Genomic DNA, 12,706 nt, shown 5'->3' with positions numbered 1-12,706 from the left:
TTGCCTTCCTCCATCCGCCTGGCCTGAGACAGCTTTCCCCTAGTTCTGTCTTACTGGGATTCATGGAATATGTTGCAAAAGCCTGTATCCTGTCTCTGTTATTGTATTTTAGATACAGAATCGAGCCGCCTTTTAAAAATAGATACAGCAGGGGTGCCTGGGTGGCTCAGTCGGTTAAGTGCCTGACTTTGGCTCAGGTCGTGATCTCACGGTTCGCCCGCGTTGGGCTCTGTGCTGACAGCTCAGAGCCTAGAGCCTGCTTCAGATTCTGTGTCTCCTTCTGTCTCTGCCCCTCCCCCGCTCATGCTCTGTCTCTCAAAAAGGAATAAACGTTAAAAACATTTGAAAATAAAAATAGAGGGGCGCCTGGGTGGCTCAGTCGGTTAAGCGGCCAACTTCGGCTCAGGTCATGATCTCGCGGTCCGTGAGTTCGAGCCCTGTGTTGGGCTCTGTGCTGACAGCTCAGAGCCTGGAGCCTGCTTCGGATTCTGTGTCTCCCTCTCTCTGATCCTCCCCCGTTCATGCTCTGTCTCTCTCTGTCTCAAAAATAAATGTTAAAAAAAATTTTTTTTAAAAAAGAAAATAAAAATAGATATAGCACTTTGACTAGTGCCTATTAAATTACAACCTTTCAGATTAAGCAAATATAGAGAAGCAGATAAATTCTGCACCTTACCTCCCTTGCCAGACTCCCACTCTTAATCTTACTACTAAAATATTCATGATTATTACTTAAACCAAACTATAGAAAGGTATAAAAGTTTTAAGTTCACTAGAAATCCTATTATATGTGTTTATACATAGTTTTACAGAAATGGGACCATACTATAATGTGCTGTACTATAACCAAAGTAGTTTGTTATAATAATTTTACTTTTCTTACCATTTATATACAATATTATCACTGTTCTGTGAGTAATAAGGCTTTATTTTTTTTTCAGGCTTGATTTTTCAGTTCAACTCTGCATATTTTAATATGTAACTCTAAAAGATGAGGATTCTTTTTTAAACACAATCACAGTACTATTATCACCCCTAAAAAAACGTTAACAGTTGTTTAATATCAGTTAGCCATTCGATGTTTAAATTTCCCTTGAATGCCTTAATTTTTTTCTTTCTGTGGTTGATTCCGTTGAATCCCAACTAAGAGCTCACTTATTACATTTAGGTGACATGTTTCTTAAGCCTATCTTAAACTATAGGTTCCTACTCTCTCATTTTTATTTCTTTGCAGTTTTTGTTATTGAAAAACTTGGGTTTTTAGAATGTTTCACATTCTGAATTTTTTTGATTATGTCTTAGTTGTGTTAATATGTTCCTCTGTCCTCTGTATTTCCTGTCAACTGGTAGTTAGATCTAGAGACTTGGTTTGATTTAGGTTTGGTGTCGGGGGAGGCAGTGTGGAGGCAGGAACAAATTTAATTAATTAATTATTTATTTATTTTAAATGTTTTAAAATGTTTATTCTTGAGAGAGAGAGAGAGAAAGAGAAAGAGACAGACAGGGTGTGAGTGGGCGAGGAGCAGAGAAAGAGGGAGACACAGAATCCAAAGCAGGCTCCAGGCTCTGAGCAGTCAGCACAGAGCCTGATGTGGGGCTCAAACTCAAAAACTGTGAGATCATGATTTGAGCTGAAGTCAGATGCTTAACTGACCGAGCCACCCAGTTGCCCCAGAAACAAATAATTTATAGGTAGCATTATGTATCAGAAGGTAGATTGGTCTTTTTCTGAGTTAATAAAGTGTTTATACATTTATCATTATTTAAATTAAAAGATGGAGGTTTTGGAATATTCTTTTGATTCTGGTATATCCTAGTGAATGTCAAAATTATAAATCTATGTTTAAATAATACTTCTTATCTTGATTATAAAAGTAATACATGGGGGGGGGGGGCACCTGGGTGGCTCAGTCGGTTAAACACTGGACTCTTGATTTCGGTTCAGGTCATGATGTCACAGTTCGTGGGATTGAGCCCTGCGTCAGGCTCCTCGCTGATAACACGGGGCCTGCTTGGTATTCTCTCTCCCTCCCCCCTCTCTCTGCCTCTCTTCTGCTTGTGCTCTTTCTCTCCCTCTCAAAATAAACAAACAAACAAACATAAAAACACTAAAAGCAATACATTCTCAAAATAGAAAACTTGGAAGACAGAAAAGTACCCGTCACTTACAGGCAACCAGTGTTAACATTTTAATGTATTTTTTCCATTTCTCTTTATAAAAAAAAGATTATTCTATGTAGTATTGTTACCTGCTTTTTTTAAATGGTTTTTTTTTGTTGTTGTTGGTTTTTTTTGAGAGAGAGAATGGGTATGCACACACAAGCAAGCAGGAGAGAGAGAGAGAGTGGGAGACGAGAATCTTAAGCAAGCTTCATTAGCACAGAGCCTGATGTGGGGCTTGGTCTCCAGTGTGAGATCATGACCTGAGCTGAAATTAAGAGTTGGATGCTTAACCGACTGAGCCACCCAGGTGCCCCATTATTTGCTTTTTTTTTTTAATGTGATTCTTAACCACATTAATTACATGTGCCTTTTTCATTCTTTAATCTCAAGATATTTTACTTTTGCAATAGTAGAAAAAATTTATATTATCTTTGTGTTTTGTTACTGTTTTCATTGGTTTTTTTCTTAATATAATTTGTTGTCAAATTGGTTTTCATACAACACCCAGTGCTCATCCCAGTAAGTGCCCTCTTTAAGGCCCATCACCCACTTTCCCTCCCCACCCCCGTTCAACCCTCAGTTTATTCTCTGTATTTAAGAGTCTCTTATGGTTTGCCTCCCTTCCTCTTTGTAACTTTTTTTTCCCCATTCCCTTCCCCCATGGTCTTCTGTTAATATTCTCAAGATCCACATATGAATGAAAACATATGGTATCTGTCTTTCTCTGACTGACTTATTTCACTTAAGTATATTCAAGGTCATATTTTTAATGGCTTTGTAGTTTTTCATTATGTAAATGGAATTATAATTTATTTAACCATTTCATTGTTGTTTAGATATTTATGTTGTTCCCAGTATTTTACTTTAAACATATTGTTGTGGTGCCTGGGTGGCTCAGTGGGTTAAATGTCTGACTTCACCTCAGGTCATGATCTCGTAGTCATGAGTTTGAGCCCGGCATCGGGCTCTGTGCTGACAGCTCAGAGCCTGGAGCCTGCTTCGGATTTTGTGTCTCCCTCTCTCTCTCCCCCTCCCCCGCTTGTGTATGCTTGCTCTCTCTCTCTCTCTGTCTCAAAAATAAAAATAAAAAACATGAAAAATATTGCTGATGTGAATATACATTGTGTGTGTGTATTCTGGTTATTTCTAGACATAACTTCTAGATATAAGGTATAATTTCTAGATAGAAGACAATTGAGTCAAAGGGCTTTGAACCATTTAAATACATTTGGAATAGTACTAATAAATTAAGTAACTGAATTGTTGAATTACTTTTAAGGTACACTATAAATTCTGAACTTCATGTAAGTTATATAGCAGTTGTTATTATGGATAAATTACAGCTTAGTTGTGGGGCGCCTGGGTGGCTCAGTTGGTTAGCGTCTGACTTCAGCTCTGGTCATGATCTCAGAGTTGTTGAGTTTGAGCCCCCACATTAGGCCCTCTGCTGTCATTGCAGAGCCCACTTCAGATCCTGTGTCCCAACCCCCCGCCCCTCCCCTGCTCTCACACTCTTGCGCATGTCTGTGCACTTGCTCTCTCTCAAAAATGAATAAACATTAAAAAAATTATAGCTTAGTTGTATTGAAGGAGTTTGCAGCGGGATGAACCTTTTAAAAATAATTTAAATAACAATTTATTTATCTTATAATTCTGTAACAAATTATATAACATAAGTTGAATATTATATGACTATATAATTATTTGCAATTAGTTATAAACATTTAAAAATAATTCATGATTTTATAAATTGATAATATATGATTTGTAATTTTATGTATTATAAAATTAACATAAAATTAGCGTATCATATACAATTTTTTTTAATTTTTTTTTTTTTTTTTTTTACCATTTATTTATTTTTGAGACAGAGAGACAGAGTATGAACAGGGGAGGGGCAGAGAAAGAGGGAGACACAGAATCTGAAATGGGCTCCAGGCTCTGAGCTGTCAGCACAGAGCCCGACGCGGGGCTCGAACTCACAAGACTGTGAGATCATGACCTGAGCCGAAGTCGGACGCTTAACCAACTGAGCCACCCAGGCGCCCCTCATACATAATTTTATATATTGCATACTGTATATTATAAAGCTACATATATAAAATTAGATTTTTTTTTAATATGAAATTTATTGTCAAATTGGTTTCCTTACAACACCCGGTGCTCATCCCAACAGGTGCCCTCCTCAATGCCCATCACCCACTTTCCCCTCCCTCCCACCCCCCATCAACCCTCAGTTTGTTCTCAGTTTTTAAGAGTCTCTTATGGTTTGGCTCCCTCCCTCTCTTCCCCCCCACCCCCTTCCCCTCCACCATGGTCTTCTGTTAAGTTTCTCAGGATCCACATAAGAGTGAAAACATATGGTATCTGTGTTTCTCTGTATGACTTATTTCATTTAGCATAACACTCTCCAATTCCATCCATGTTGTTACAAAAGGCCATATTTCATTCTTTCTCATTGCCAAGTAGTATTCCATTGTGTATATAAACCACAACTTCTGTATCCATTCATCAGTTGATGGACATTTACGCTCTTTCCATAAGTTGGCTATTATTGTACAATTTTATATATTGCATACTATATATTATAAAGCTACATATATAAAATTAGATTTTAATGATACATAATGTTAATGTGTAACATGTATATGTGGTTTTATAAATTATAGGTACATAACCTAAACTATAAATTAAATATATAAATTATAAGTAATAATTTTAAAAACAAATTATTCAAATATTTGAAAAAGTTTTTTAATCTTTTACAAAATTGGAAATCCCCTTTTAATTTCTCTCTTGTCAGTAAGGGTTTTCATCGATCTTACTTTTGTTACGTATGATACACATTTCATCTGTTTTCTCTTACCTCTTTTTTTTAATGTTTGTTTATTTTTGAGAGAGAGGGAAACAGAACGTGAGTCAGGGAGGGGCAGAGAGAGAGAGGGAAACACAGAATCCAAAGCAGCCTCCAGGCTCTGAGCTGTCAGCACAGAGCCCGACGCAGGGATCGAATTCACACACTTGTGAGATCATGACCTGAGCGTATGTCGGACTCTTAATCAACTGAGCCACCCAGGCGCCCCTCTTTTATCATATTTTAATTCTTGAATATGTTTTTCACTCTGTTAAGAAACGAACTTGGTGGTGTGCAATTTTTTTCTATTCTAGATTGCTACGCTTTACGTATGGTCCTTCATTTCCTCCATTTAAAGTTCCTGATGAAGATGCCAGTCTGATCCCTCCTGAAATGGATAACGAGTGTGTAGCACAGACGTGGTTTCGCTTCTTACATATGTTAAGGTACTATTATTTAGTCTCGCGTTTGCTCTTCATCCAGTGTCTCAGGGCAGAAGCCGTGCTGTAGCTCTCATGTTGGCGCTCAGTGTGTGGCTCCTAAGTACAGGCCTCAGGTGGAGCCACATGGGACAGCAGGCGTATCTGCATCACGTGGCTCCTGCTGTCCCTGTCTCAGCAGAGGCAGGCTGCCCTCGGCCGTGCTCGGTCTGCACTCTCCGGAAGCTTGTCCCCTGTGGTACATATGACATTTGTTCTCTTGCCTACTGCTGCAGCCTAGATCATAGCTCTCCCAGGACTTCGTTGCATTCTGTGGGGACTGGAGACTGCCTTGCTTCTGTGTGTGACCAGTGCTGTGTCTGGTCAGCTTGGCTAGGAGGGCCTCTCTAGTGTCCTTGCTTGAAATGTCACTGAGGCATACACTAAAACTGCACAGAAGGATAAATTGCTGCTTCCTGCTCTCTCCTTCTTTCTGATAATTCTATTCAGTTCAGTTTCATTGCTTCCTATTTTTTTCTCTACTGGCCACATCCTTGTGTTGTGTGTAACTTCTGTTCTGTTGCATACTGCCTTAATTCTCATTTCCTCTCATTCTGGTTCGACTGGCCTCACTTTTCTGTTTGTGTATTGGTGATTCTAAATTACTCTGTGACCTTTTTATAAATTAGGGTTGTGAACCATTCTCTTTTTTCCCAGTTCTTAGTTTGCATTTTTCATCTTTCAGTTTTCCTAAAAATGTCTTTTTCTGGGATCATTTTCTATTTCCTTTAAAATTGGAAAGTTTTTCTGTGTAATTAATTCCTTTTCTCTTTTTTGATAGTAATCCCGTGGATTTGAGTAACCCGGCCATTATAAGCTCTACTCCCAAATTTCAGGAACAGTTCTTAAATGTGAGCGGAATGCCACAAGAATTGAATCAGTATCCCTGCCTTAAACATCTGCCTCAAATATTTTTTCGTGCCATGCGTGGAATCAGCTGTCTGGTGGATGCATTCTTAGGTGAATTTTGTGTATGTTGCTAAATGTTTGGAGAGCTACATGTAGATAACTTTAGAGTCTAGATTTAGAAACTATTATGGAAAGCCAAAAAGGAAAAAAACAACACACCAGATTTGATGACAAATAACAAAGTAGGAAAAATTATTTGCAATAAATGTAATAGCTAGAAAGCTTTTGTTATCTTTATATAAACAGATCAGACAATGCTAAGAAAAAGAATAAGACTTAGTAGATAAATGGACAAAGAATATGAATAAATGATTTGCAGAAAAGTTCATTCTCACTGGTAATCTAAGAAAATACAGATTAAAATTCATTAGGTATCATTCTTCTGTGTGTCGTAAGCAAGTTATGCCTTTTGTGAGCCATTATTTTAAACTGTTTCACATTTTAAGAGTATGAAAACTCAATTTTTTTAACCTATCGAAAGGCAGTAATATTTAATATCTATTATTTTCTAAAACATCTGTTACACGCATTTGTTAATATGTTTCATAGGTAATAGTTCAAATTAAGTTTGTCTGCCACATAGCAACCCAAAATACCAGTGATTTAAACAAGATAGTTTATTTTTGCATATGTTAAGGCCAGGGCTAGGTAGTATAGGGCCACTGTAGCTGTTCCATCGTTACCAAGGACCCAAGGCTTTGGTCTTTTGGCTCCCCATTCTTTGTGTACTCTCTCGTGGTCCATGATGGTTGAATGAGTTCCAACCATCCTGTTCAGGAATTAGGAAGGGAGGAGAGTCTACATTTGATTGGTCCTTTTAAGGAGATTTCTTGGAAGACGCACCCAACAATCACCCACTTCTCTGTGGTCAGAACATAGCCACATCTTATTCTAAGGGAGGCTTGAAAATGTCGTCATGTATTTTGGGTAGCCGTGTCCAGCTGAAACTTGTATTCTGTAATCAGGAAGAAAGAGTGAATGGGTATTGGGAGGCAACTAATGGTGTCTGCTGTAGTCTTGTCCTGAGTCTTCGCTGGTGTTGCTTGAGGAAGATTTTTCTGACCACGTGTTTGGAACTGTGAAAAATAACTCCGTTGGTCTTTGTTTAAAAGGCATTTCTAGACCCCGATCGGACAGTGCTCCTCCAACACCCGTGAATAGATTAAGTATGCCTCAAAGCACTGCTGTCAATACCACCCCACCACATAACCGGAGGCACCGGGCTGTTACTGTGAATAAGGCCACCATGAAGACAAGCACAGTAAGAGTTTTCATCTCTGTTACTATGCTGTGTAAAGTTGACTTGTTAAGCTGCTATCCGTTTAAAAAAGTCCTGGTGTTTTCTCACATTTTTCTTGAGTGTGGATATATTCTTACACTCCTGTAACAGGTTAGTACTGCTCATGCCTCGAAAGTTCAGCACCAGACATCCTCCACTTCTCCTCTGTCAAGTCCCAATCAGACAAGTTCTGAACCCCGGCCACTGCCTGCCCCTCGGAGACCAAAGGTTAACAGCATCTTGAATCTCTTTGGATCATGGTTATTTGATGCAGCGTTTGTTCACTGTAAACTTCATAATGGGATAAACAGAGACAGCAGCATGACTGGTAAATATTGCTCAAGAAATATGTTATCACTTTTTTCTTTTCTTTTTTTTTCTTTTTAATCTTTCCTACCTGCAAGATTAATATGTATCTTAAAAAGCTTTCTGTCTCTGACCAAGCAGTGTCTTTGTGTTTAACCCCTTCCAGCTGCAGTAACAGAATTTAGGAAGTTTTCCTACCTGTCCTTTTTATGTATGTTCTATGAGGTTTGGCATTTGTCTGGTTTTATTAGACACACTTCAGGTTAGCCACTTTTTGTTGAATCAAATTCCTTTCAGTAGGTGGCCTGGAAGTTCCCTTCATGTCAGCCAGGGTAATAATATTGAGAGAAAGAATTGAAGATTTTGACCAGAAATTTATTCACAAGAAGTGTTTTCTTAGATTCTGACAGCCATTCACTTATTAGTACATATCAGTATCAGAAAATTTCTGCTTCATGAAAGACTCTTACTTCTCAGGTTTTAGTTGAGAGAACTTTATTTCAGGGCCCACTTTCAAAAATACCATTTGCTTTGGAACTAAATAAGGCTGGTGGAGAATTAATAACTCAACCCTGATATCTTCATTTAGATTTTATGACAAATTAAACTATTTAGATAAAATCTGATTTATTTTTGTCATCCTACTGTTGTACTTGGAAGTCGTGGCATAGTGTGCAGGATGGGAGCGTAGGGAAGTGCAGAATGTGCTGGATATTTCTGATAGGTCTTACAGAGAACGATAATAATGGCTAGCGTTTACTGAGCTGTTACAGTTACTATGTGCCCAGGCACCGTGTTATATGCATTAATGAGTGTATTGGTTGTTTGGTAAGAAAGCACTTTTCTGACTGGGGTTGGAAGTAGCTTGAGAGAAAAGGATGCCTAATTTATGCATGTCTAGGGAGAATGTTGGTTCCAAGGATTAAAACTAATATACTGATCATAAAGGTCTCTGCTTTCTCTCAGAAATGCATTCTTAGCTGTTATGAATCATCTCAGAACTAAGGTCTAAGTGAGCATTATACACGTATAATTATTTTAGATGTTCTTACAAATTTTTTAAATGATTTAAAAAGTGAATATGAAGATATTTTCAGGAATATGATTTGAGATCGCATGTTTGAGTTTACAGATTCCCTTGTTCATTTTCTTCGAATTCAAACCCTTTATATTCTGCCATTTCCATATTTTGTTTACAAGCTTGAAAGTAATGCTTACTTGTGGATAAGTAAATGTACTTACTAATGACTCAATGAAAACTTAGAAAACCATTTTTGGCTTATATTTTCTTATGTTCATGTGCCATATATTTTGAGTTTTCCGAATCATGTTTATTAATTTGTATTGTATTTGCTAGAACGAATCAGTCATATTTTTAATTTTTTTATTAAGGTGCAATTCTTATGCTGTAACTTTTGGGTATCAAGCTGTTGACTCTAAAGTCCCTGAATCCAGAATGGCTCCACCTCCTGCCTCCTTGGTGGGCTTGCTTAAAGGGAATATGCAAATCTTCTCACTCTCTAGGGAGTTTGTAACAGCTTTGCTCACCCTCTTGTGCCAAAAGATAGAAACCAGAATTCAGATCATATGTGGGCAACAAATTCTTACTTTGAACTCTTAACATTTTCCTTGGTGTGGAAAAGATAGAAGCTCCTCTTCCCCCTGTTGTGTTCAGAGATGAGAAAGGCTGTTACATTACCCAGGAGATAGGAGGTGTCCGGGTATTTCCCTGGATTGGAGTGCTAATGGGTGCTGCTCTTGAAGTTGTGGGGATGGTTTGGGAATACAAACACTGTTAGTCTGTTTCTAAGTACTGGCTGCCATCAAGGAATTCTGCCATGCAGTTCACCTCTAACTTAAAGTGTTTGCTTCTATGAACTGGTTAGCTTTAGATTGATGTGACATTACACTGTAGTTTGTAAAAGTAACATTGAGCTGGGAAGGGTTAATGAACTAAAATTTTAATGCACGTTATTGGCAGTTCAAAACCTCAATTCTTTGTAGTTGTGTAATTTTCTTCGTTCATTGTTTTGCATGATACAAAACTCATAATTTTGGATCTGAATGCACAATTTCCTGTTTTTGAACTAGCTTGTGGTATCATAAAGCTTTTAATCTAACTTTTAAAAAGCTAAAAAGCTTCTTAACTTATTGTAAAATTTCACCATCTTTAAAGTATTTTATAATTACTGCTGTCCTTTGATTTGTTTCCATTTATTTCTATTATCTTGCAGCATCTTTTATCCAAATTCTTCTTTCTTATAAATCTTGTAAGTAGGAACCAGAAGCTTCTCCTTAATTGCAGTCATGTTTTTATTTTTTTCATAATTCCATTAAAAAATTTGATTGTCATTGTCTCTTGTAGTTTTTGCACTTGGGAAGAAAAATACTTTTCTGTGTTTTGAATGGGGAAGATTGTTGGCAAAAGCAAATTAATCTGCCTGAATCAGTCCCATTATTTCTGTACACTAGTCTGGTCATGTCATGAATTCCAGGACTTTGCACTAACTGTGTTTTGGCTTTTTTTTTTTTTTTTTTTTAAAGCTTTAAGCTTATTTTTATACAGATTTAGTGTTTGATTTGTATGCATTCTGCATGTAGTGTTTTTCAATTGTATTATTGCTGGATAGCTTATTCAGGACTAAAAATGGCTCATGGGAAGTTGCATAAAGATTTATGCTTGACTCTGCACTCTATTAAAACTATTATTACAAAATAATTTAAACATTTCACGTAGAGTGATAAAAGATTTCAGAGTGATTTTCAATACACTATGAAATCTTTTGTTAAAAGTAAAAGCAACTTTCAAAGGGCTTCTGTTTCAGTGACAACGAATGACCATGATAATCTTTCTTGCCAATCCAATTTTCTGATTTATCAACCTCAAGTTAGCTGCTGTCTGTGGTTGTTAAAATTCATTCTCATTTTGCTTGGTTGGGCGATTCTTTGGTGTGTGTTTTGGAGTTGGGTGGGTGGTGGGAATGCTCTCTCTTCCTCCCTACCCATTTCTCATCCTTACTTTGCCCTCTCCCTAAAATATACGAACTGGCATGGGCTTGCCCATTTAATTATAATGTCTGTCTGGGGTAATATGTAAATTGCAGTAGCTGTTTTTCTTAATGTTTAAGCATCAATCTACAGGGAGAGGAAAAAGAATTAATAATAGAAAAGCCAAATTCTTTATCATATACCTGAGACTCTGAGTACACATATATACAAATGTACTCTGCTGATCAAAAGTTCAGTTGAAAAATGCTTCTAGTAGAATCTGTGAAACTGTTAATATCACTGTAAATTAATTGTTACTATTTTCAAAGAAGATTTCCCAGAGCCCCTTAAAAAAAAAATTAAGACATAGTTGCCAAACAAACATTATTGAATTCTATTTCAATAACTATTTAATGAAACCAACACTTGATCTTTGTGTCCAGGGTCCCATGAGCCTAATTGCGTATTGACAAATGTAATAACACCCTCCTTTTCTCTCCTCAGCCATTACAACACAAGCTAGCATGGAGTTTCGACGGAAAGGGTCACAAATGTCCACAGACACCATGGTTTCCAATCCTATGTTTGATGCAAGTGAATTTCCTGATAACTATGAAGCAGGAAGAGCTGAGGCTTGTGGGACACTGTGTAGGATTTTTTGTAGCAAGAAGACTGGAGAAGAGATTCTGCCAGCTTATTTATCCAGGTCTTAGAATTTTCTTTTTGTTTCTTTTTCCATTTATATCGTTTTGATAGCGAAACTATTGTAGCATGGCTTGGTAGGCTGAATTGATGAGTAAACATTGGTCTGAAAAACTTGCAAATGTCTGTAAGTAATTGAAACTTTTGCTTGCCTTCCATTTTGCCTGCCTCATCAAATTTGGTAAATATCCTTAAGATGCTTTTTATTTTAGAAGTATTACTTATTTCATCATATTTGACTTTTATTAATTATGGAGAGATTTGGAAGGATCACGCTAGTTAAATAAACTTTCAGCACAGTATTAGCCATATACACAGTCCAGAAATGTTAGCTGTGAATCTGGCCTCTGAGGAGCTTATTTTCTCAAGTGAGCAAAGAAAGCCATGGACACAAGTGACAGTGATCCATTAGTAATAGAAGTTGGTAGGAGAGAGGCAGAGGTAAAGTGCTGTGGGCATTCAGAAGAAGAAGCAGTATGTACTTACCCAGGGATTCAGGAAAGAGTTCTAGAGGATGGGATGATTGTGCTGGACTTAAAAAGGATGGGTAGTATTTAGAGGATGTTAGCAGGTTGGGTAGGGTCCTCTCACTCAAATCTGTGACTCCAGCCATCTGTGTGAATGGCTCTGCCAGCCATTTAGCTGCTCAGGGCAGAAACTAAGAGTCCTTTTAGACTCTTCTTCCACTGTGTCTTTAGATGGTGAACCAACTCCTGCCTTTCTGCTACTTAACCCTCTTTGGAATCTCTCTACTCTGTCCTAACCATGACGCTTCAGACCTTGCCACCTTTTTCCTAAATTAACTTGTAGTGGCCTCCTATTTTTCTTGACTACATTTTGCTTTCCTCCACTGACCTTTAGCCTAGCTGCTAAAGTGATCAACGATACCGTTTAGGTGGCTTTGTACCTGCTATAGGTTCTTGGGAGAGAGGATTACACTGAATCAGAGGGAACCAAGTGCAGAATCATATAGGCCTGAAACAGGGAACTAATCAGGGAAATCTTAATAATAGGCTCTTGGCTTTT

General features: G+C 37.6%; 1 protein-coding gene across 3 annotated transcripts in view; it reads left to right on the top strand.

Annotated features, from left to right (window-relative positions):
- The window catches only part of RALGAPB (Ral GTPase activating protein non-catalytic subunit beta), an 89,010-nt gene that overhangs the window by 25,446 nt on the left and 50,858 nt on the right, over positions 1 to 12,706 (top strand). For all 3 annotated transcript variants that reach the window (XM_047851840.1, XM_047851838.1, XM_047851839.1), the window contains exons 6-10: positions 5,332 to 5,463; positions 6,278 to 6,456; positions 7,518 to 7,666; positions 7,796 to 8,012; positions 11,483 to 11,684. In XM_047851840.1, coding sequence (XP_047707796.1) covers positions 5,332 to 5,463; positions 6,278 to 6,456; positions 7,518 to 7,666; positions 7,796 to 8,012; positions 11,483 to 11,684 — 879 coding nt within the window. The remainder of the gene's footprint in view (positions 1 to 5,331; positions 5,464 to 6,277; positions 6,457 to 7,517; positions 7,667 to 7,795; positions 8,013 to 11,482; positions 11,685 to 12,706) is intronic.

Source organism: Prionailurus viverrinus, chromosome A3 (assembly GCF_022837055.1).
Source record: "Prionailurus viverrinus isolate Anna chromosome A3, UM_Priviv_1.0, whole genome shotgun sequence".
In the NCBI taxonomy this organism is placed as follows: Eukaryota; Metazoa; Chordata; class Mammalia; order Carnivora; family Felidae; genus Prionailurus; species Prionailurus viverrinus.
This window is presented reverse-complemented; position numbering and strand designations above follow the sequence as displayed.